The following is a 26,401-nucleotide window of genomic DNA, read 5'->3' as shown; positions in this document are numbered from 1 at the left end:
AGAATATCAGGCAGCAATGACAGATCCAGTAGCCTTCTGATACACTTTTACACTAATTGAAAACCTTTCTATCATTACAGAGAGTGAATCTTTTAATTTCTTTCATCTCCTCAGGGTATTTAGAAGTTCAAATTTTCACACTCCCTCGCAGACTCAATAAGCAACCAGAAATGAGAGAGAAAGAGAGAGAGAGCTATGCAGAGAGAGAAAGTCACCACTAACCCTTTGATAACCACACCAACACAGTTTTACATAATTTTGCATATATCATAAAAAGGGAATTATGGACCATTTTTGAAAATTCTGCCATCACTTACTCTCATGTTGTTCCAAAATTATGACTTTTTCTCCCTCATTGGAACATATAAGGAAGATTTTTTTTTCAGAGAATCTCAGAGCTGTTCTTTCCATACTGAAAGTGTAGTGAAAGTGGATGAAAAAAGAAAAGAAAAAAATAGCAACATAAGGTTCTGAGAGGAACAGACTTAAAATGACTGTTTGCCTTCATTGATCCCAAATTCGCCTTGATGGGCCAAGCTTAAAAATGTAGTTACACTTTATTTCAATAATTATTAGTTGACATGTAGTTTATAACTTACTTAAGATAAGTTCTTAAATGTCTAAAGTGGACCATCGAAATTAAGTGTTACCGAAAATGCGAATGACATTTGTAAATGACATCCTCACACAAAGCTTCAGAAAATTTTGTACATAATGAAGAAACAAAATGAGCCCTTTTTTGAACAGGCTGGTGAAGATGGTGAGATTACAGCTGAAGAACAGGTACAGATGCTACTGGATGCAAAGCTGCAATGCCTACAGAAGGTCTCCACAGACGACATTGCAGGTAGGCACCGTTTCCACTGAACTTTTTTTTTCTCCACACAGATTTTAATTAAAGTTGGCATGATAAAGCATGAGTTGGGATAGCTTTGCTGTGATCTCATGTAAGTTGTCTCGCCCCTGCTCCAATAAACAAGTCATTAGGGAAGAGATGTCATAGCAAGAGGGAGGGGAAATCATTTTGATTTAAGATTATGAGGGGACATGGATTTAAACAAAATAATGATGTGCATGGATAAAGAGTTAATAACAAATACTGCAACATTCCATAAAAAACAAGAATTGTCAGTTTTGATATTGTGGTTCTTTAAGTGGCCTTTTCAGTTCTCAAAATCAATGTTGTTGTGCACCACACAAGCTCATCTATAGAAATAGTAACATGTTCATCAAAAGTATGATCATTATCACCTCTGCCAAAACATGTTTTATATAAAACTCGAATGAGTCAGCTAACTCACATAAATGAAGCTTGCAGGTAAAAGAAATAAACAGAATCAGACAGCTGATGAGACTCACAATTTTTTGCTATCTCAACATAACACTGACTGTTAAGTAACAGTCGGGGTGTACGTCCCCAATATTTGCATATGCCAGCCCATGATCAAGCATTAGACAAGGGCAGGACGTCTGGATGTGCACAGCTGAATCATCAGACTAGGTAAGCAAGCGAGAACAATATAGCGAAAAATGGCAGATGGAGCGATAATAACTGACATGATCCATGATAGCATGATATTTTTAGTGATATTTGTAAACTGTCTTTCTAAATGTTTTGTTAGCATGTTGCTAATGTACTGTTAAATGTGGTTAAAGTTACCATTGTTTCTTATTGTATTCACGGAGACAAGAGCCGTCGCTATTTTCATTATTAAACACTTGCAGTCTGTATAATGCATATACACAACTTCATTCTTTATAAATCTCTCCAACAGTGTAGCATTAGCCGTTAGCCACGGATCACAGCCTCAAATGCATTCAGAATCAAATGTAAACAATATAACAGTATACAATACTCGCATAATCCGATGCATACATGCAGTATGCATGACGAACACTTTGTAAAGATCCATTTGAGGGTTATATTAGCTGTGTAAACTTGTAGCTGTGTTTATGCACTGTTTAAGGCAAGCGCGAGCTCCGGGGGCGTGGAGCGTGAGCATTTAAAGGGGCCGCAATATGAATCGGCACATTTATAATTATGCCCCTAAAAAAATTTCTTAAAAAAATCTATGGGGTATTTTGAGCTGAAACTTCATAGACACATTCAGGGGACACCTGAATTAGACTTGTATTACATCTTGTAAAAAAACGTTCGATGGCACTTTTAAAGTAAAATGGATAGCAAATTACTGTTTCATATTGACTTAGCATTAGAATAGCACAAGCCTTTCTCTGAATCATTCCAAGTGAATAGTTTGAAAGCACTTCATGGTCTAATCTTTTCAAACTTAACACTTCAGTGCTTCTATGGTCTGATACTAGAATAAATCTGTGGTTGCTGGACCGACTGGTGTTAATTGCATAGTTTTTCTCAATCTTTTTATTTCAACAGAAATCATTATAGCCATTGTTACAGTTATAAATTGTTCAGTTTTAACACAAAAGATAAGTACACTGATCAAGTTCAGAATTTAAAATTGAATTAAACACATATACAGTACAAAACCTTACACTTGTTGCAGTACCTGTTCCTGTACACAAGCACACTTGTTGCCTTTTCATGATGTGTTAGTGTGGGTTCATGTTAAGCCGTGCCAGCTGGATATAATCCAATATCCACACAACACGAAACATCACCCACAGGTGTTCAGTTAATAGAAAGCACATATGATTCATTTGGTGAGTGTTAAAGCTCTTTTCATGTTTATCGGGCTACAAGATCTACTGTAATGATCAAGAAGGAATGAAAATGTGCAAAACCTTCATATGGTGTCAAGTTATCCTGCAAGATTGGATGATTTCACTGGTCATATCTGAACTTGTCCTTTGGTGAATTGACATCTCTGCTCTGTAATTGTTCTACTCTCAGTTGGTGTGTGTGTCCCAGAGTGGGATGGTCTGATATGTTGGTCGCAAGGCTTCCCTGGAGCTCTGACCAAGACCCCCTGCCCGACTTACGTCTATGACTTCAACCATGCAGGTTTGAAACAGTTTTCTCTCTCTGTTTCATCAACCATTGTGTCTTTTGCCAAACTTTGTGTCTTTCTTTTTTTGTGTGTGTATAAAATTTGTTTTGAACTGATTTTGAAAAAGAGAGCATCTTTAGAGAGCATCATATGTTTGCCAAGAGTGACAAAAAGCTTAGAGGTTAAGCGGAAAGCCCTTATATGGGCATGTTTTGTGCAAATTACTAACCTTGGACATGCAGTCATTCATTTATTCCATGCCTTATTATTATTATTATTATTATTATTATTATTATTTTTACATTAGAATGAGTTTAAAGGGAATACAAAGGAAGATATTTGGAAGAATGTCAGTAACCAAAATCACCCCCCATTGACTACAATGGCATTTATTTTTCTTACTTAGGGGGCATTTATTTTTCGTAAATGGGGGGCGAGACCTGTTTGGCTACTGACATTCTTATAAATATCTTCCTTTGCGTTCAGCAGAACAAAGAAATCCATACAGGTTTGGAACTACTTGAGGGTGAGTAAATGATGACAGAATTTTCATTTTTGGGTGAACTAGATCCCTTTAAGAACAAATATATGTGTTGAGAATTAGGTGGCTTTTTTGTGAGAACTTCTCCTGTGTGTATAAATACGAATAATCCACATTATTATTACTAAATGAGACCCAGTCTCTATGTTTGAACAATACTACACATACTGTTTCTGAGGTGTACAGTATGTAGTGCATATATGCAAATGTTCTGTATGTGTTGAATACCCAGATGACCTGTAGGCCTACAATGCAATGTTCTTGATTTGACCTTCAATTTTCAGTGTGATGAAAGAATTGGAAGTTGTAATGTTCATTGTTTCTTGATTAATCATTTAAAAATGGTTATTGAGGTATTTTTTTTATTGATTTAAAATAGAAATAAACTAACATTTACCATAATTTAAATTTTTTCAATCTTTCAGGACACGCCTACAGGAGGTGTGACTCTAATGGTTCCTGGGTGCTTGCAGAGAGTTCAAACAAGACCTGGGTCAACTACACGGAGTGCATCAAATCCCCAGAGCCCAACAAAAAGAGAGTAAGCTACATTACCATCAGTTCTCTTCAATGGACTGAGATCACTTTATAGGTGGCTTGACGCACTGCCTCTTTGACCCCACAGCAGGTCTTTTTTGAACGGCTGCACATCATGTACACAGTAGGCTATGCAGTTTCCTTCGGCTCTCTTCTAGTGGCCATCTTTATTATTGGATACTTTAGGTAAGTAACTGAATGTGTGTGTTTGTATTTCATCTCATAAATAGCATGAAAACAGTTAAACGGATGCTTTAAATAGTTTAAACTCAAATATTGTATCTCTAATTCTATCAGACTGTAATTGCACAAATGTGAATCAGTGCTACTGTGTATTTTTTTCCTCTCTCTCTCTATTCTCCATGCTCCATTAGCAGCTCATCAGATGTTTTGAGTTCAGTAAGAATGTGCAGTTAGCAGAGACTTGCCAATACTATATTCACACAGTAAAAGAAGTGCTTGGTACAAAATGTCAATAATAATCAGACAGCTGACGAACTGTAAAGAACAATGTAACATTGCGGGAGGTTGCTAGCTTGCAGCTATACACTTTTAATGAGAAAGGTAGTGTGAATACACATATTGAACACCTCCACTGTTATTGGTTAGAATACATATTTAATGGCTATTTTTCTAAATTTAAAAAGTAACAGTGTCTAATGCAGTGAATTGGCCACAGCATTGGCTGACACGTATCAACACATTTTTCTTCTGAGGTGAAATTTTGAAAGTGCCAGCTTCTGTTGAAGTACAAAAGTCAAGGCTGTTGCTTTTTTATCACTTATGAAAAGAAATACATTTGAAGACTGTAGTGACAACATAATTAGATGAGTCTGTGCCTTCCATGTAATTATCCATATACTAAATGTAGAAAATGTAAAATCTTTATAACATACGTCAGACTTTGGGGATTTTTGTGAACAGATGGTCGCTGAGTGTATTGGTATTGTATGTATTCTGTTTGAGTTCCCTGTGTAAATGATGCACAATGAACAGATTGAAACTGAATAGGTAAACCAAATAAAAATAAAGCACATCATTACATTAAGTGGCATCCAGTTAGTCTGTGATTGCGTACTTCAAAGGAAATATAAATCTTGTCTTCAAAGTAGCAGCATTTTAGCATTATGTACAAACAAGGAAAGTGCAATAGTTGAAACTTTCCTTTTTTCCTAATTTCCCTGAATGCACATTGTCTCTGAGGTCTACCATCTTTTCTATTCTCTGCCCTAACAAGCTAATATGTATTTCTGTGTGTCTTCAGACGTCTCCACTGCACCAGGAACTACATTCACATGCACCTGTTTGTTTCCTTCATGCTGCGTGCCGTCAGCATCTTTGTAAAGGATCACGTGGTTCACACTGGTACTGGGCTGCAGGAATTTGACGCTGTGCTCATGAATAACTTCACTAATGCTGTGGATGTGGCACCAGTGGACACTTCACAGTATGTGAGTCAAACGCTATTTGACTACACTATCTCATGCATCAAATGTTCGAGTATTTCATTAAATATTTATCAAGTAACTTGTGTGGCTAGATTTTAGATTATGTAATGAATATTTATATTAGGGCTGGGTTTTTTTATTCTAATATTAATTTATAAGTAACCATGAATAATCGTTTAACCTTTTTTTATGCGTTTTCCATAAGCTGTAACTAATTTGAAAAGATGATTGATAGATAGATAGATAGATAGATAGATAGATAGATAGATAGATAGATAGATAGATAGATAGATAGATAGATAGATAGATAGATAGATAGATAGATAGATAGATAGATAGATAGATAGATAGATAGATAGATAGATAGATAGATACATATGGAGGAATCTTCAAAATGATCTGCTCTGTTACACAGGTACACATGATGCTGTGTGCAAAATTTGCCATTTGAATTAGTACCTCTTGAATGACCATAACCACAAATCATTGCAGAATGTCATCCATAACAGCTTGAACACTGCATAGAGGCACAGCGAAGTGTTAAACAAGCCTGGTTGAGCGGAAATTGAAAGGGGTCAAGTTGGGTCTGGATGAAATGACATCTTGGTGAAGTTTGACTTTAATTCTGATTATGGTGAAGAATAAATATTTTAATGCTAGTGCAAGGTTGTGCCCTGTCTTGACACTCTGTTGGGCTAAAATTATTGGAAGAAATGCCAAAGCTAGAAGTCAAAGGTTATTGTATTGCTAGACGCTGTCTCGCAATAAGTGCTCAGTCTCATCCTGTGCAATGTGTCACACTCTTACTGTTGGGATTTTGTTTCATACTAACTCTAGTCTCCACCCCAGAGCTCATACACAACATGTCTGAGTGTTATACTATACGCCCACCACATGGCCAGGCTCAACAATCCATGCAAAGAGGTTAAAAAAGCTCACTTGTCCCTATTTGCTGTCTTTTGGGTGGGAAATGATTATTCATTCCCACCTACGCTCAGACTCGAACTGTATCCCATTGCGGGCAATACTGGAGACTCATTGACTGCGCCCTCAGCTTTTTCTTCAAACAGCTGCATTGCAGGAGATAAGTGCGATGGAGCCAAAATGTGAGGGAGGATTTTGTGACCAGTTGTTTAGCATCCATAGCTGCAACGCTTATGTTTGGTGCAAACAATGTGTCTTCAAATATCAAAGGCACAAATGCTTTGCTTTGATCCATTTTGTTGTGTGTGTGTGTGTTGTGTTTGTATAGGTCAGTGAGCCAAAATGCTCACATCGATAGGTGGCTATTATACTCTGGCTATTTTTCACATTTAAAGGAACATGCAGGAAATTTCCTGCCCTTCCTTTTTTTTCTCGGTGGACCATTATGACAGAGGAACCAATTAGTGGGAAATATTTGCTCTGTATATATTCTTTCTTCAACAAGGATTTTTGTGAGGACTTGTCAAAGTAGACAACATGCTCACATTTGTGTTTTCATATGTTTTAAGGCTGGCTATTATTATTTTTTTATTTGTTTGTTTATTTAACAGGGACAATACACTAGACATTAGGTGTCCAATGATTCAAATTGCTCACGGTTCGGTTCGTATCGCGGTTTTAGGTTCATGGTTTCGGTAAGGTTCGGTATGTGCTATGTTCAGGGAAAAGAAAAAAGAAAGAAAATAAGAACACGTGAGGGAGCAGTGAGTGATTTCTTTGTCATTTGTTGTTTGATTTAACATTAAACACACAGGCAGCAGGAATATTTTTTCCCTTTAAGAAATGCACGATCCAGTACATATAGTCTACTGTTACACATGCGTCGTATTTCTTAACTATTATACATTCACTTAAGACATAACCGACTAGGTTTGCTAGGATACTCGCCAAGACGGGCATGTGGACATAATTTTTGTATGAATTTGTCAGCTGAAGAACAAGACTTGAAAGCGAACTCAGTATTTGTGTGCTGTCTGAAATAAGTTTGTGCTTAAAAAAAAAGCACGCACGAGTTCTCTTTCGCGTCTTGCTCTTGAATGTTTAAAATGGCATGGCTCCAATGAGTTAAGTTTAAACAGATAGCAACGTGTGCTATTCAGGTCTCACCTGCGCTTGTGCGCGTTTTGATTATCGTTGTTGTAACGTTTTGCGCATCCATCGACTGAAACATACATTATCTGAATTCTGTCTATTTTCCATGTTGCTATTTTAAACAAACCATATTAACCAACAGATGCGTCGTCATTTGATATGGACTGTGGTGCAAGTGCATGCCGAACCGTAACTGGAGAACGGTACGGTTCGATTTTTTTACCGAGAACCGTTGCACCCCTACTAGGCATTGTTACACACAGACAACATATAGCATAAAGCTAGTTTGCAGCTCACGTCCCTGGTTAGGCTTTTACATAAAATCAAAACATCCAAATAAAAAAACAACACACTCATCACAAGGAACAAAACAAATACAAATGAACATATCGTCGCCTTGGAATTACAAGGTTCTATCTATCTAATTACAAGGTTCTACAAGGTTCTGAGCAGTTTTGAGATATTGAACTTCAAAGTTTTGCATTCCATATAGCAAATATTATATGGGGAACAAGTTTCTTTCAAACATGAATATGACAGAGACCCTACATGTATTCTAAAGGTACACAATCAAAATCCTCTCATATTTGTAAATGGTGATATTTGGAATGGGTCGAATGCAGATAGAAACTTCTAATTCTAAAAAAAAAAAAAAAAAAAAAAACCTTTTCGCTTGGAATTATAAGGTTCTATCTGGAAATAAATAATTTTCAAGAAACACAAACAATTTACTTATCATTTGTTTTAAAACATAATTAGTGTTGTAACTATGCGTTGACAGACATTTATTTCATATTTTAAATGAATATTTTCAAGTTAAGCATAAAAGGCAGTGCTAAATATTTTGTCCAGTGAAGATATTAAATTAAGGTAGGAATATGGTGGGTAATTTAACACATTATTGCAGGAACCATTTAAGTTTAATTTTCCTTTTGTTAAGACAGAAAGCAGCTACTGTAATACATCTGAGCAGGACTTTATCACTTAGATAGTGGAACATGTGAAATGGCTTTCTCTCTAGACATCAGCATGGCTGAAATACAACTCAGGCTCATTAGAAAAACATGGGAACGTTTGACCTATCCTCTGAATAGCACTGCTGGCTAGCGTGGTGTCTAACTGAAAATAACTCCTCAGCAAAAGATACAGAAAAACACACAAAAAGACTGTAATTCCCTGGAATTTAGGCTGTTGTGATTACAAGATCTTAAATAAGATAGTTGATTATGAGGTTTCTAATAAACATTGTGTTGTGTGAAATTATTTCGTCTTCTCTTCACTGATTTAGCGTTTTTCTGCACTTTCTTCCGCTATCGTGGATCAGACGGGCGACATGACAAAGAAAGCTGATCCTGATTGGTCCTCGTGTGTGCATTCGAAGTGCTAATTTGCTCACGCAGATAGAACCTTATAGAACCAAGTTAAGCCGGGCAAACATTTAACGACTAGCTAAAACATTCTAAGACTGAGCTCAACACAGCAATTGTTTCCTGCGACTGAAGCAGATTTAAATACTTACACACGGGATTTGAACACAGACTGTAATCGCGGACTGAACGCAACTAGCTCATAAGTATCAATTTACATTCATAATCGGCCTTACAATCGTTAAGTGTGTCCTCGGCTTCAGAGTTCGACTTTGTAGACAGAACCTATTAGTTTTCTAAAAAAAGAAAAAAGTCCCAAAATGTACACAACTTAAAAAAGAAACATCACATAATGTAAATAAGTTGTTACAGAATATGAATATGTGAATAACTCAATTTTGACAAAAATGTCAGATAGAGCCATAATTCCAATGTGGCGTTATGTATATAAACAGAGGTGTAAAGTCCTGGTTCAGAAAGTAAAAGTCTGCAGTATTTTGTTCCAATCACCTGGATTTGCTAATTAGCACAGTTTTTCAGCCAGGAGGAAGAACTATTAGTGAAATCAGCTAGCTGAGTTCATGGTTGGAATAAACATATGGCAGGACTTTTACTTTCTGACCCCTGGACTTTACACCTCTGGCAATAATAATAATAATAATAATAATAATAATAATAATAGTAATTATTATTATTATTATTATTGGCAAAACTGGCAAATGTTTTTTTGACCAAATTAACCATTACAGTTAAAGCAAGCAACATTAGTAAGCTAATATTTATGCTTGGTACAGAATTATGATACTGCATTTTTGGAGGATTTAGAGTGACTCACAAAGTGTTTGGGGGATTGCATTATAATTTTATAATTATATATATATATTTTTTTTTTTTTTAACTTTATTTAGTTATAGTTTTTAAATGACCATTTTAGATATTTTTGTAATTTCTTAGTCATGAGTTATTAATTTTGTATGACCAAGGCTAATATGATTACTTTATTTTCAAACCATTATGCCTTTCTCAGTATTGTGTGAACTGAAGAAAAGGCTGTACTTTTTCCACTTGTAGCATTCAGTATTTTCCATTATTAATAATAACTGAGATCTGCATTATGCAACAAGAATAGTAAATTGTCCATTCACTGCTAAACCAAATTGGACAGTATTTTTTATTGGTGATGTAAGATGATGATCTGAAGAGATCTGAAGAGAGTGGCACAGTCAACAGTTTATTTTAGGTCCAGTTTTTCCTTGTTGATCCAGGATTTCATTTGATATCTATAACATTTTTACTTCTATAGAAGCCTCCCTACTGCTTCGCTGTGGTGGTCGGCAGAAGGCATTGTGTTTCCAATCAGTGCTGTGAAAAGAGGGCAGAGATCTCTAAGAGTACATTGTCAGCAGAGGGGCAGAGAAAAGACAGAACAAAAGTTTCAGGTGTTCAGATGAGCTGTTCAGATCCTCCAGGTGTATTGACAGCATAATCTGCACCTTGCTTTCCTCCGGCGCCTCTTTGATCATCTGTCAAAAGCCCTGAAGCTCTCACAGTTACCCATAGTTTCTGGCACTTTTGTCTGGAGTTGATGTCTGTTATTGTCCATAGTCAGAATAGCAGCTCCTTTCACCTGGCTGATGCACTCCTTTGGGGTAAAAGTGACAACAGTAGGGAACATTAAAGGGATAGTTAACCTAAAAATGAAAAGTCTGTGATAATTTACTCACCCTCATGTTGTTCAAAACCCGCCTTACTTTCTTGCTTCTGTAGCGCTTAAAAGAAGATGTTTTTCAGAATGTTCATCCTGCTCTTTTCCATTTAGTTAAAGCACCGAGGGGCTTCCAAGTTGCAAAAAAGTGCTACTGTAAATATTCATAAATAGTCTGTATGAGTCATGCATTATATTTCTAAGTCTTTAAAGCCTTTGAAGCCATACAATAGCTTTGTTTGAGGAACAGATGGAAATTTAAGTCTTCATTTCAACCATAGCTCTCTAGTCTCATTTGAGCATACACACATTTAAACCTGCCACATCACATGCAAAATTAAACTGAATGACTTCATTTTTGTTCCTCAAACAAAACTATCATATTCTAAAAAACTTCCTATTGATGTATGATGTATGGATGAATATATGAGGATTAAAATTATTCTTTGAAAAAAATGTAATACTGATTAAAACCAGCATCTTATTCTCATTCATAAGCTGTTTACCTCTTTCTCTCTCAGTGGATAGAATATAGAGCTCAAGTTGGAAAAAGCACTGTAATTATAGCTAGTTTTGCACATTATACATGGTAATTATAGTTTATTCAAATCACTTATGACAGATAATGTTTTGATTATTCAAGAAATGTTGCGCTACATTCATGGATATTTGTGGTAAATGAAAACTCAAACACTGAGACTTATTGATGGCCCTGTAAATGGAATCAGGCTGCATACTTTTTATGTTACACTGTTAGCCTGGAAGTTGAATTTACTTAAAAAATTTGAGGAAACTGGTTGCCCTAAAAAAATTAAGTAATGTTAACTTAATAATTCGAGTTCTTTTAACTTAAAATGTTTTGTAATATTAATTACTTTGTAGTTATTACACCTAGTATATTTAAGTTCAATGTACTAAGCAAGTTAACTTGCCACCAATCAAAATTCATCCATGCCTCCCATCATGCATTGTTGCATGAATAAATTATGAGCTGAATTGTCTTAGTAATTTTCTTCATTCTCACTATTTAAATTTTGCTGTTTTTCTGTGATTTTTTTTTTGTAGCTGGTTTTCTAATGTTCAGAGTTGATCTGTTTATCAGAATATGTTGCTTGTCACCGTTGTTGAGATTCATACGCTGATTCTTGATGTCTGTGTGTGCCTAATATATATATATATGTATGTATATGTGATAAGGACAACTTTAAAAAAAAAGTATTGTAAAAGTTGATCTTCCGCTGTAGAATCACAGTGCTGCTGTAATCAATAATGTAAATCTAGCGCAGAGATTGGGCTCTAAATGAGTTCAGTGATTCAGATCAAATAATGATTATGTGAAAACATAATCAACACCACCTGATCATCTTTTAACTTTGCTTGTCTGGTTGGTTTTAATGCAGTTAAAACTGCCCAAACAAAATCTAATATTAAAAAGTCAAGGGTCAAGAGCTCAACTAAAACAAACCCTGACCTTAATGATGGTAACTTAAAAATTGTGATTTTCTCCTTTGGTGAAAAACTATAAAAAGGTAAATGTTTGGAAAAAATGTCTGTAGAACAGCCAAAACAAATGTTCCAACTGCTCATCAACAGCTCCTTGAATTCACACACACCACGACAAAATGGCGTCATTACCTGCCTCAAACCAGTGTGTAGGAGGCGTGATCAGGAGAAAAACTTCATAATTTAAGTGCATTTAACTTACATTTATTAACACATTCAAATACACCCACAAATAAGTAGAATATACTTATATTTTATAAGTAATGCAACCAAACTTAAAATTATAATTGCAATATATTTAAAATATTTAAGAAAATATAAAATCTGGGCTAAGAGTGTATGAATCAGGGGCGTTTCCTCCGAGGAAGCAAGGGCAGTGTCTCCTCAAAAAAAATAACCAGAAAATAAAACATAACAATGCAAATATTACAAAATGTGACACAAAAAAGTGTTAAAGGATTAGTTCACTTTCAAAGGAAAATTAGCCCAAACTTTACTCACCCTCAATCCATCCTAGGTATATATGAGTTTCTTCTTTCTGATGAACACTCTCGGGGATATTTTAATAAATATCCTGACGCATCCGATCTTTATAATGGCAGTGAACGGGACCCACAGGTATGAGCTGAAGAAAGTGCTTCCATCCACTTCCATCCATCATAAACATGTGCTCCACACGGCTCTGGGGGGTTAATAAAGGCCTTCTGAAGTGAAGCGATGCGTTTGTATAAAAAAAAAAAAAAAAATCCATATTTAACAAGTTATGAAGTAAAATATCTAGCTTCCACCAGACCGCCTTCCGTATTCAACATACAAAGAAAGTGTATTGCATTCAGTGCCCTTTGTTAGTCATAGAGCATCATTCTTATCGAACAATCATATCAATATATCCAGACTAAAAGTGTGGAGTGAAAGCAGAGCTAAAAACATATTTTAAGATTTGATCAGTAGTTGATGTTGCAGGCATCTCTATTATTGGTCATACTTGGTGTTAGGGATTTCAACAAACTCCTTATGCTAGGTGTTAAACTATAATGTGTAACTTATCCTGCAGCATTTGGGCTCAATGATGCCTCAAAAAGTGCAGCTTGTTGAGGAGAGGTGTACTATTACTTTTCTACGTGATCAGACTTACGATTATCACCTGCTAGGCAATAAATCAAATTTAAAAATCCCATAGACTTACAATGAAGGGACCAAGCGTATCTCGGGACCAGAATGTCACTCTTTTGGACAGGTATGCAAACACCGTATATATATATAATGACATTTAGATGGACAGATATTCTCATCACAAAGTCTATAAGTGGCTGAAAGCAGGGAGGTTAAACACTCAAAATCCAATGAGGTTTCCTCATGCTCATCTGAAACCTGCTCACAGCACAGACGAGATTTGATCTTTTGTTTTACTGTTCATGTGGTTGAGGAATGGAAATGTCTGTTTTAATGAATGATTTGCTTTTGCAGATCTGTAAGGACAGAAGAAAATTGGAGAAAAGTCACGAGAGGAGGCAGTGCTTCTGTGATTGACTGATTATGCTGTCCATCTGCTAACACTCACCTGTTATGGCTGTTCTGCAAATCAGCCTGAATAGGTTAGACTTGGTAATGGATGGATTAAAGTGATCACCACTTGCGGTCACGTTCGAAATGAACAGATCTGTGAGTGAGCCGGTTTCGAGTGACCACTCAGCTTTGTTAAATTAAAGCTGCACCTTGCATTCTGCAAGTGAATGGTATCTTGTTGTACCATCCCAAAGAGGCACTAAATCACTTTCATGAATCTTTATTTGACTGTTCCCTGCAGGCAGAATAACCTGCCTAACTCAACCTGAGCTGCTGAGTCTTTAGCCATTTACAGATGTATCTTATTTTACCAGCTCTTGACCCATTAATACTTATACTTTCTATTTCTATTCTATCTATCTTTTCTATTTATTAAAAAATTGCTATTTGTACTGCGTGCTACAGTAGATTAACTGGGACTAGTCACAGCACTTACGTATTATTGCCCTTTTGTTGGTTTAATTGCTTCTATTGTTCTCTTCATTTGTAAGTCAGTCGCTTTTGAATAAATGTCTGCTAAATGATTAAATGTAAATATAATGTTTCGTATGTCTTTAACTCATAATCTGTGTACAGCAAGAGCTATACATGGATCCCCAGGAAAATAAATAAATAAATATACAAACACTGAATTTTATCCCTGACTGGAATCCAAACCAGTTAAGAACATACCTAAAAAGGCTAAAACTTGTTTGTGAGATGGCACTGTTTTAACTGATGATGTCAAAAGTTGCTCAAAATTGCACCAAATTTTAAGACTATCTCTTTCAGATTTTTAGATTTCAGTATTACAAAAGATCATTGTTTTTTTTTTGTTTTTTTACAAACTGACAGTTTAACAGTTACTAATTGCTAGTGACCAGGCTAAAAATAAATGAAATGTCATCTAACAGTCAATTAAAACGAGATGATAGTCTCTAAAGAGATAGGCACACCTTTTTGGTGATTCAAAAACTTTTCTGTTTTTAATTTTTTTTTTTAATCCACTGTCAGTGAATATATTACATCCATATGTGTTTCCAGAGGGTTTCTGATTGAGAAAGAACCCACTTTGAGTCATTATGATCATCATATATTTTGCAGCCAGTAATGTGACGTAAAACAAGAGATCTTGACCTTAAAGTCATTATTATTGATTATGTCCAGAGGGCATTAGATGAACAAATTTTTCTCACAGCACAACTGTTAAAAAGTGTTAAAACAGCAATTTTCAGTGTCACATGGTACTTCAGAAATCATTCTAATATGCCGATTTGGTTCTCATAAAATATTTCTTCTTATTATCAATGTTGAAAGCATGTTGGGCTGCTTAATATTTTAGTGGTACATTGTGTTCATGATCCTTTAATGAATAGAAAGTTGAAAAGATTATTCATTTGAAACAAGAAATCTTTTGTAACATTAATAAAATCTTTAGCGCCACTTTTGATCAATTTAATGTATACTCACTGATTTGAAATATTTCTTTACAAAAAATCTTACTGACCCCAAACTTTTGAACAGTAGTGTATATATATATATATATATATATATATATATATATATATATATATATATATATATATATATATATAAAAGAGAGATACTATCAGGTGAATGTGTCTATCCTTGGTGTTCTGTCAAGGGGCAAAACAATCCTACAGGCACAGACACAGACTTTTTGGCAGATCCAGACATGTTGCAGAGGTTAGAGAGGTTTGAGGTTCAACACCAGACAAAGTAACTGAGCCCAGTCTTTAACTTGACTGATCATCTACTGTTACAGTAGATTCTGAAGTGTCCAGGAGTCCTTCTTTAACTTTTTCAGGTGTAGATTGAACAGTGCCACAGGTAATGTTTTCAAAGCAGCTTCCTGTGCTATAGCTACTTTCCCTCTTCCCACTCCCCCTTCACTGTTATCTGTCCATAGTCAGAAAAAGAAAGTGAGAAAGTGTCCTCACCTAGAATCCCGAAGCTACTTGCTTTATTTTAAAAAAGAAAACACTTGGGATTCAATCACTACTCTTAATGCAAGAGCTTATAGCCAGTTCTAAAAAAAAATAAAAAAGGCAAAAATATTTTATTTTTTTTAATTTTTATTAATGTAATAGGTAGACTGTGTCTGTGATTACTGACTGAGCCTCTTTCTAACTTTATTGATGCTCAGACTATACTTCGAGTGATACTATACAGTAATGTCACTGTTAACACCTTTTAAATGAGATGACTGAAAGGACAAGATGATGGGTTCTGCTGGAAATGTATTTATGGGTTATTTGGAATACCAGTATGTTCAATTCAATTTTCAGGTCAATTTTTTTTTTTTTTCAAAACATAACACTCAAATACTTGCCAAACTTACAAACAAAAATATTTTTTTTATGCCAGTAGTTTCCATATAAACATAGATTTTTCAAAAATAATATTGAGAAAGATAAGTGTATCTTTGATTTCTTACAATTAGCTGTTGCTGGTCTTTTAAGACCTTTAGTCAAAAAAAAAAAAAAAAAAAAAAAAAAGTTTGGTTACTATTATTTATATGGTAAAGATCAAAATTTGCTTTTTAGTTCAGTGTGGTCAATCTTTTTTTGGCACTTTACTTTCTTGCCAAAACATAACATTCTAATACTTTATGCTAAACCCACATACAAAACCAATTTATTACATGCCCAAAATTTCCATTTAACATTTTGAAACATGTTTTATGCCCTTTATCAAAATCAGAAGACTTTGACGGCTCAGAAGACTTCTTTTCTCTGATTGTCTAGTCAAATCTTCATATGATCAGTTAATTCAAAGAGAATATCCATAGAAATAGTTCTTTTGATTTTCCTCAAAAAATATCCTCAGAGTTATCATTAACACATCATCCACTTACAACTGTTCAAGAAAAGCAAGTGCCCAGTATTCATAGGAAGTCTTTCAATAGTCCTTGAAAAAGATCCATGGTATGACTTCAAGAAATTGCCTAGACTCTGTCGCACAATCTTGGCAGAGTTCAAAAATTCTGAAAATAAGAGTTTAGATTTGTTTAGCGTTTGTTGGTCACTACATTATTCCCTATACATCCATATGTTTTGACTAATTGACATTCTCAGTGTAAAATGACTTTATAATTATTCCTGAAAATAAAGAAAGAAATATCCATCATCATTAAAATTTGAAAATGATTTGTGATGTGAAATCCCTTTTAATTCAGTTCATTGGTCTGGAAATGCCTTATGGCCATTAACCACACAGATCTGTCATGGCAGTGAGCTAATAGCTTCATTGAAGTGCCGCTTTCTACCTACAGCATTCAGCCGGTCACCTGACTGTAGTGAAAGGTTGTCATTTTGTCACACTTCTGCTGTCCTAAAGAGTGTTTCTGTCATTTGACACTGACAACATGTCATCTTAAAATGAAGTTAGTGTGCTAATTATTCTAAAAAAGGATTCATGATGATGAGCCTGTTTTTTTCTAGAATGTAAAAGAGAGGGCTTAAATGTGACAGTTCACCCTTTCTTCTGTGGAACACAAAAGATTTATTTATTTTATTTATTTTTTTGGCCATACAGTGAAAGACAATGGGGTCCAAACGTGTTCTGACTTTCATGCAGATTTAGAATAACATGAGGGGTCATGCACTGATGCAGTATGTTTAAATAAATAAGAGCACATTAGTGAGTCTTGGATGGATTTTGCTTTGATATAAAGGAGCTCATGTGATTGTAACCTACTAATTGTACCATAACAGAAAACAGAACAAAAGCATCTTGGTTCATTTTGTCTTTCTGTCTTATGTTAGCCTGAACTTAGACACCTCAACAGAGGTGGCCTCCAACCAAGAGTAGGATATAATTTGTCACACCTTAAGTATTGCCAGCCAGTATGTTTACTGAATAACTTGAGACATTTGGCTCTATTTAATCTAAATTGCCATGTTTTGATATGAGTATTGACATGTTTGCCTCGCTCTTCTTTTTCAGATGGGTTGTAAAGTGACCGTCTTGCTGTTCATCTATTTCCTGGCTACAAACTACTATTGGATCCTGGTGGAGGGCTTGTACCTGCACAGTCTCATCTTCATGGCCTTCTTGTCTGATTCTAAATACCTGTGGGGCTTCACTTTGATCGGGTGGGGTGAGTATGTCATGGTTGTGAATTTCAATTTGTATATTCCTTCTTCTGTTAAGTTTGTAACATTTCTTGGTAAATGAAATTAGATTTTGATCTGCTGGATTTATAGTTTTGTTCATGGACAGTTGGTTGACTGTTGTTGTATAGTGACTATTGTGTGCATGTGTGAGTGAGAGACTATAACTATATTATATACTACGGGGCTGTTGAATGCTCAAATCTGATTGGTTGACCAACTTTCTAAGGTGTGCAATTATTTTCAGGTAAACGCACGGCTAAAGTAGTTCTAGCAGGTCTTGACGCATTACATTTCCATATCACTTTGCCAAATGTTTTCAGTTTTCTTAATAGGTCCTTACAGCCTACAACTGCAAAAAAAAAAAAAATGACACCGACTTTAAAATAGGATGAAAATGTCAAATTTTTGTCATGGTTTTTGCCACAAAATACATTTTATTTTGCACTCTCTCTTTCAAATGAACACATGTACTGTATAGTATGGACACACACTCGCACATTTGGTCAGACGGTCTGATGAATTCATCAGTAAAATAGTTTAGCAAATTAAGATACATGACTCACCAGCGAGGTAATAACTGTGTGGTTACTGATTAGCTAATAGTGAACTAACACCTTCAACTGAACACTATTACTTACTAATTCATTAATCAGTTTCTTGTTAGTTATTAGTAGTTACTAGAGTGTTAATAATGCATTATTCATTTGTTCCTGTGTAGTTAATCATTAATGAAGGATCAGTATTCTAAAGTGTTACCGATAATATTTCCCTACACGGAATGCATGTTGACGGAATTACATTGTAAAGCCTGCTACACAATAATGCACACCAAACAGGAAACGCAATTTACTAAACTGACTTTGCCATGAATAGACGGTCACAATGAAAAACCCCAGAGCAAACCAACAATGAGGACCCTGGAGAAAGAGCGATTAGAACAAGAATATGTGTTTACTGAGAAGAGATGAATAGAGAGGAACGAAACCACAGGAAGGAAGTAAATGGAGTAGCGGAGAAAAAATAAGAGTGACTCTAATTAAGCATATGAATCATGATCTGAACTTGAAAAATACTGGAATAAGATTTCCGTTCAGTCCAGTATTGCATATTTTGTATTGCATGTTGCTCCTACTGTATTCTCTATTTCTGGATGCACTCTTGGAGTTCTTTACTCCCTTTCCATGCAGCTTCTATGACAATGTTATTTTTCTCCAAGCTAAAGAGATAGCCTGCAGAGATATTGAGCTATATTCACTGCTTTTTTGTATTATGTGGAGAAAATTCTTTGCTCAAACATAATTGTGAAGCATGATATGTACATCTTCAGAAATATACAGAATTAGGTATAGGATCAAAAGATCTTTATTGTTGACATTTTTTTCAGTAGAATAGCAGTGTGTTTATAGCTAAATATGTAATCAGTAGAGAACACAAATAGTTTTAATTTGAGTACTGGCTGGTGATAAATGTGTTAGTTGACAAGAAAGCAACACTTCATTATAAAATGAAATTGAATAAAGAGTTCTAAAGGGTTGTGTAAATAGTTTCAAGAACATTGACCTTACTTTGGATAAAACTGACTGAGAAAAACTAATTCAATTTATAATGTGGAGATATACTTTCCTGTTCATTTATTTAGTTTATTATTTTCATGACCTCATATTATGGAATATTTGTACTAATACAACTTCACACTAGAGGACCATTCCAAATTAACTAGTGAAGTCAAAAAGTTGATTAAAATTGGAAAAAGAAAAAAAAATTTTTTATTTGAATAAGTATTTATAATACTTTACCTTTTTTAAATATTTACATTAAAATGTCTGACCTCAAATGTTCTCATGCATTTAGAAATAAATATACTGTAATTCCGCTAATTTGCTTGATATCATTGTTATTAATTATCTCTATCATTACACATTCCTTTGCTGAAAAGATAAAACCGTTACAGAAATAATCAACCGAGCCTTTATTTTTTTAATGAGAGGTTTAATGAGCTCTGAATATCAAGGTTTAGTTTCAGCCAGCTAAACCTTGATACAGACGCAATAACTTACAGGGGTGTTTGAGAAATAGATATTACCAAGATCTCATTATGTCATTTCTCATCACCTATCCTATCTGAACTGGATGACTAATCTTATAAAAAAGAGCAACTGATTTAACTGTTGGCAGATTATCTGCATTCAGTTCATTATGTTGGTCAAAGCAGAATATAATTCAACAGGGATGTTGATGGCCACCCCACGTATATTCTGCAGCTGTGAAGGTCTTGCTTATATAGGGAAGAAATGCTACTTACTTTCTTTTGCTCAACATTATAAAACATACAGATGCCCACCTCAGAGATGGCTGTCTTTGAATATGTATCTTATGTATTCCTTTGAGAAATGTCTACATGGAAACCAATAAGCTATTATTTATAGCAAGTGGTGTTCATACCCTTTCCTCTGCTCCCACTCAGAGAAACAGCACAATGATGGCTCACTGCAGTTTGTTTTGAGAGCTTGCTTCCTTTTCAAGTGGTTTCAAGTTGAAGTGTTCTTTATTTATTTGTCATTCCTGTTTGATGTGTTCCTAAGGGCAGAGATCGAAGTACCTTTGATATGCAGATTCACTGTTCTAGGAGCGGCTGCTTGCTACGTTCTCGTGAATGCATTTGACATGGCTTATTAATGACCTGTGGGTTAAGTCTGTGAAAGTACTACACAATAATGTTGCATTGATGGTATTATTATAATCTTAATGAGGGGAAATCTTCCATCTTCAGAGCATGAGCAATGTAATTCATCTTGTGGATTTGAGCTCCTTAATATCTTTTAATGGCACAATGACGATATCTTACATAAAGTATTCATATTTGTTTAGTGGAACTAGGAAGGAAGGGTAACTGAACAATGCTGTGTGATGCAATAATCATTATGGCAAAGGAAGATTTTAGTCTAAAAATTATTTAAAGGAATAGTTCAGCCAGAAAAGGACATTTGTGTCAGTCACTTGCCCACATTCATGTTTTTCCAAAACTGTATGTTCCCTTTCAGTCGGTCACGTTCGACGTACGTCAGTAGTGACCGACGAATTGGGATATCGCTTAGAGCGCCCTATCAGCTTCGTGTAAACTAAAACAAATCAATGGAATTGGCGTGCGATATTTGCATAATGCGCACCGCCTCCGACAGGTGTATATAAATAGGAAGCAGATGCAATCGCACTCTGTCTTTCGCTTCGGAGCCATTCAGTGGTGTCCTGTTTAAGAAGACTGTTTTGTGTGAACTAAACTGCCTCGAAGAGGATTCACAGCAAGCCGTGTGTGCTGGTGTAACGGTGCTACAGCGAGGTCGCGAGCTCCCGAGGATCCGAGCTATAGCTCTCAACTGCTGTTTTCACAGCACACGCCTAAGATTGAAGTGTGTGTTGCGATTTGGGCCGGTTCCTCGGTGTGTCCAGGGAGTGGTGTACCTGGCACATCGCGTCACTCCCTGTGTGCTTCGGCACGAGCGAGTTGACTGTTTTCCCCTTCTAAAAGAGCTTACAGAAGAACCCTGACAGTATGTCATTTTGTCTGTGCGTTAATGGGTGCGGTCGTTCCCTGGTCCCTGCTGATGGGCACAATCGTTGCATCTCGTGTTTGGGCATTCAGCACGCTGAAGCAGCTTTTGTGGATGGTTCATGTTCCCATTGCGGGAACATGACTATCGCGGTGCTGAGGTCGAGACTCTCCTTCCTGAAGTCTCAGGAAGCGGGGGTCCCCTCCCCTATGCCCCGTTCGACCGTTTTTTCCGGCCCGGGCCGGAATGACGGTTCGGCGGTGTATAGGAAGGGTGACCTGAGGATTACGGTCAGGGCTTCCCCCGCGAGCGGAAACGCTCCTCGGGTCCCTGCCGCCTCATCAGCACCGCAACCTATCGTGCCACCGTTGGTTTCCGCTGGGCCCTCTACGGACTGTCCAGCCGTTACCTTTGGTGTGCCGGCGGCGGATTGGATGTCGATCGCTGCATCGGAAGGTGAGCCTGAGTCCTCGGGGGAGGAAGATTCGGACGCGCTGCCGCCCGGGACGGTAGCGTTGCCCGAGTCGGCCTTGTGCGTCGGGCTTGAGTGGAACCCTCCACCCTGTCCCGGCCCATCTCGGTTGGACGATTGGTACTTGGGGGGGGGGTCGCGCTGGTCAAACCCAGCGTCCCGCCCCAATGCCTTTCTTCCCGGAAGTACACGATGAGGTGACCAGGTCTTGGCAAGCTCCGTATAGGGCTCATACAAGGCCTGGTCCCTCGTCCGCCTTCACCTCACTGGACGGCGGAGAAGCCAGGGGATACGCGAGGATCCCGCCAGTCGAGCGGTCTGTTGCGATGCAGTTGTGTCCAACGGCCGCTGGCTGGCGCGGTGAGCCGCCTCTCCCGTCCTGGGCCTGTAAATTCTAGCCGGTCTGACTGAGAAGGCTTACAGTGCCTGTGGGCAGGCTGCCTCCGCCCTGCACGGAGACCACAGCATGCCTGGACACTTGTCCGAGGGGTACTCCGGCCCACAGGAACGAAGGGTCCGACCACCGGACAAGGGTGCGACGGCAGCTCGGTGTCCCGGGGACACGGAGCGTGCCGCACTGCCACGCCCATCTCGGGACCCGGCCGCGGAGCCAGTGTTGAAGCGGTCTCATATGAAGCAATCCGAGCGGCGTTACCGCGGCTGCAGATGCCATATGCCCCAGGAGCCTCTGAAATCAGTCCGTGCGACCGAGTCTAGCTCGAGACCGAGACAAGAGATCCTCTGCCCGGGGGCGAGTTTGCTCTTGTCCCAGTTGACCTGAAGACCCAACCGGCTGGGAGCTAAAACCATGTCGGGTAGGACTTTGTACTGACATGCCCGACCCTCGAACGCGGACCGGAGGAAGGGTCTGTGTCGAGGCAGAATCGAGACATGAAAGTACGCGTCCTTCAGGTCTATTGCTGCAAACCAATCCTGGGGACGGTCCAGGATTGGCCGTAGCCCACCGCCCTTCTTCGGTACAATGAAGTAGGGGCTGTAGAACCCCGACTTCATATCGGCTGGAGGGACCGGCTCGATTGTATCCTTCGCCAGGAGGACAGCAATCTCCGCCCGGAGAACAGTCCTGAGTGAAGTGGACAGCCCTGAAGACCGGGGGACGAAACACTTGGGATATCGTTAATAAGTTGATTGAATAACTATTTTTATGTTGCTTTTTATTTGATTTTATGACATTGGTCACGGTCTGGTTGTATAAAAAGAACTGCATGAATATTCTTCAAATTATTTTATTTTGCATTCCACCAATAAAAGAAAATCATTGAGTACAGCATTTTCAGTTTTGGTGGACTGTACCTTTAAGAATTGATTCAATAGACAGAAAGTACAAATTCTCTGACAGCGGGATATTCATACTCTTAGAGATGCAGTTTTATTGTAGATTGATTGCTCACCTACTTTTTCCTGATTTATCAGGAAATGTCCTAATGATAAGTAGGTTGTAGAGCATATCGACAGCATGTGTGAAGATGTGAAAGAGAATGTATTATGAGTCAAGGCACACATTATTTCATCAAGATAATCCTAGATTCCCACAGTTACCCCATCATTGCCATGGGAACAGCTGTGTGAGAGGAGGGCACCCTCGACTGACATGTTCACCCTCAGATCCAGGCAGTTTTGCTTCTCGATATGCATGATATGATCTTGGTTTTTCCAAGGTTTAAACGGTGCATCTCATCAGTAGGAAGCAGTGTTTTTTTTTCGTTTAGTGGCTGAGCCGCTCAAGATTTGTTGAACAATGTAATCATTATGGATTTTGCAAAAGCAGAGAAATACTTTAAAGAATCATTTTTGTATTATTTTGGTTTGCATAAAACAAAACAAATGCACTGCCATATTTTACCATTCAGCCCACTGAGTTTTAGCAGACCCCCTAAAGCAGTGTTTCTAAACTCTTAAAAGGACAAACATCTTTTTTAAGACAGGGATAAAAGCCTACTTCATTAATGCGTCCACCCATCTCAAAAACATATTACATTTCATGAGAAAGTCTCTTTTTGTCATTGTACATTTGTAAATTGTACATTTACATTTTTGTCATTGTCATAGAATAAGTGTCATTATTCTAACATTATTTTCAAAACTTAGTTTCTCTTGAAATTTCCTGTCCTGTCATACTGTGCTTGAAGCACACACTCTTCAATTGCACACACAAATGTGGAGGCGCACTCTGCTGCATACCACTTCACTATATATAAAGAGCAAATCAAATCTCAAGCATGCAACGTTGTGGTTATTTTGTCAATTAGTAAGTCATGAAATTACCAAAAAGTACCAGTGAATTACAAAACTGGTATGTTGTTGTGTGTTACCTGGGAAGGAATTGCATACTGGTATGATGTTCATTCTGGTAATCATGATCAGTGTCCATATGTTGTATTAACAGTTCATGTTAATATTGTGTATTTATTACCATAGAAACCATAGTTTCCGTAACCTCAACCCAAAATACCACTTTATTTTCACTTTGTGAAATTTTCGATATTTTTGATGACTGTGGTGGCTTACTAACTTTGTTGTATTATGAAAAACTAGTTTGGGTTTGCCTTAACTTATACTATTTATTCATCAGTGTTAGTGATATTCGTATAATTTTTTCTGTAAGTAAAGTGGGACAGTACTTGCATGTGTCAACCATTTTTTAGAAATAAATTTGCTTGGTTCAGATTCCTAAAAATTTGAAACACTGCTTAATGATTATGGGAAAATATGGGTACCATGGCCAAACCAGTTGAGAACCACTGCACTAAAGCGTGCCGTGAATTTGGTGGGGGGAATTTGAGAATGAATGAGTCATGTTAGAGGAGGCAATGAATCTGTTTTTTGAGCTTTGATGACTGATGATCCAAAAATAAGTTGAATAAAAAAAAGAACAGCTGAACATCAGTTAACGTATTTTTAAATGCATTTTTAAAGTTATTATTTGAAATAAATGTAAAAATGCTTAAAACAATGCTTTAAAAATATGCTACTTCATTTTAATAAATAGAATGATAAACAGTATAAATTGTTCCCTTTCATGGGAACATCGACGCTGCGTAGTCGCTTTGGGAACGCCTCTGCGCGTTTTGTCTTGAAGCACTCGTGAAATCGAACCAATAGTGTGACGGGACGTCAGTGCGGGTGACGTCACGGACCAGGAAGCTATAAAGCACTCCTGAGAACAAAGAACGCCAGCTTCTGTGTCTTCAGCAGCGCTCTGTGTTTTCGTGTCTTATTTGGTGTTGTCTGTCATTTACATATACAAAAACGATCTCTTTTGTTTGAGAACAAGAGTATCAGTATTACACCACATATATATAGTATATAAAAGACACTATAATGGCGAGCAAACAGCATCAGACCGTGTGTTTCCCTACTTTCATTACTTCACGGGTGGGGATACACACGAGCTCTGTGTTGTTTGTCTGGGAGCGGAGCATGCCCAGGCGGCCCTCGAGGGGGTTGTTTGCGAGCATTGTAATATAAAACCTCTCCACTCCCGCCGGGCGCTCTCTGAGGAAGGTGCCGCGGCTCGCGTTCTTCGTGGTCGGGTCCCGCGCATCTGCCGAGGCAGAGCGGCGGCTCAGATCATGGAGTTCGCAGATGAATTTGGCAGAGGGGTTAGAGACGGGCGCTGCCCTTTCTCTGCCCTTACCTGCCAGTTTCAGTGCTGTCTCCCAGGTGGAAGCACGCTCTGCGGTTTCTTCCCCCGGGTTGAGGCACCGGTACTTCACATGTCCAGCTCTGAGGAGGTGGATCTTGTGATATTGATTTGAGGACTCGCCACCTCACACACATATCGTGTTTCAAAATCACACGTTTATTCTAACATCAAAAACAAATCAGTTGTGTTTGAAAGCCATGATTATTTTGTTTAATATTCAGACCGTGAAATACTTGTCTGATTATTTTCCCGATTTAACTGAGAAGTTAAATATCTTTCTGAATTTGTCAACTTACAAATATTGAAGATATATTTGTATATATAAAGAAAGTGAACAGCAGTTTGAGTTGCGTTCCTTCCAGTGCTATACTACAAAGCGAGTAAGGATGCACACGATGTTTTGTTTGCTGAGAGTGGAGCATGCACGTCAGTTCACAGCTGACAGTGTTCATTCATAAAAATGTCCCGAAGTGTAAAGAAAAGTATGCACCAGCGAGAGTTTTTAGCTCCACTCCTGTTGGCTTTATTCTCGAGGGAATAAAAGTCTAACGCAAGGCTTGAATCTCGCGTTTGCCGCGGCAGTGTGTGGATTAAGCCTGCAATAAAGAACATATAGCTCGGATCTTGCGTTTGCCAAGGCAGCGCGCAGATTAAGTCCGCAATAAAGAATATACGGCTCGGATCTCGCGTTTGCCGAGGCTGCGCATAGATATCGTGCCCGTAATATATTTTTTATATATGTTTATATATATACGTTTATATATATATTTGGAGGGAACTGAGTAGACGGGAGTTCCCTTTCTCTCTTTCCCTATAATATTGCAAACTATTTCGAGCTATAATTCTTTTTGTATTCTAATATATTCAGCCTGTCATTTTTGACT

The 26,401-nt window shown here is 37.4% G+C and overlaps 1 protein-coding gene across 1 annotated transcript in view; it reads left to right on the top strand.

Moving 5' to 3' along the window:
* pth2ra (parathyroid hormone 2 receptor a) overlaps positions 1 to 26,401 on the top strand; it is a 68,917-nt gene that overhangs the window by 4,005 nt on the left and 38,511 nt on the right. The window contains exons 2-7 of the mRNA XM_067409925.1: positions 748 to 847; positions 2,873 to 2,983; positions 3,936 to 4,051; positions 4,136 to 4,233; positions 5,312 to 5,498; positions 17,661 to 17,814. Coding sequence (XP_067266026.1) covers positions 748 to 847; positions 2,873 to 2,983; positions 3,936 to 4,051; positions 4,136 to 4,233; positions 5,312 to 5,498; positions 17,661 to 17,814 — 766 coding nt within the window. The remainder of the gene's footprint in view (positions 1 to 747; positions 848 to 2,872; positions 2,984 to 3,935; positions 4,052 to 4,135; positions 4,234 to 5,311; positions 5,499 to 17,660; positions 17,815 to 26,401) is intronic.

This window comes from Chanodichthys erythropterus, chromosome 14 (genome assembly GCF_024489055.1).
Source record: "Chanodichthys erythropterus isolate Z2021 chromosome 14, ASM2448905v1, whole genome shotgun sequence".
In the NCBI taxonomy this organism is placed as follows: Eukaryota; Metazoa; Chordata; class Actinopteri; order Cypriniformes; family Xenocyprididae; genus Chanodichthys; species Chanodichthys erythropterus.
Note: the sequence above shows the minus strand (reverse complement) of the source record. Positions and strands in the feature narration are given on the sequence as shown.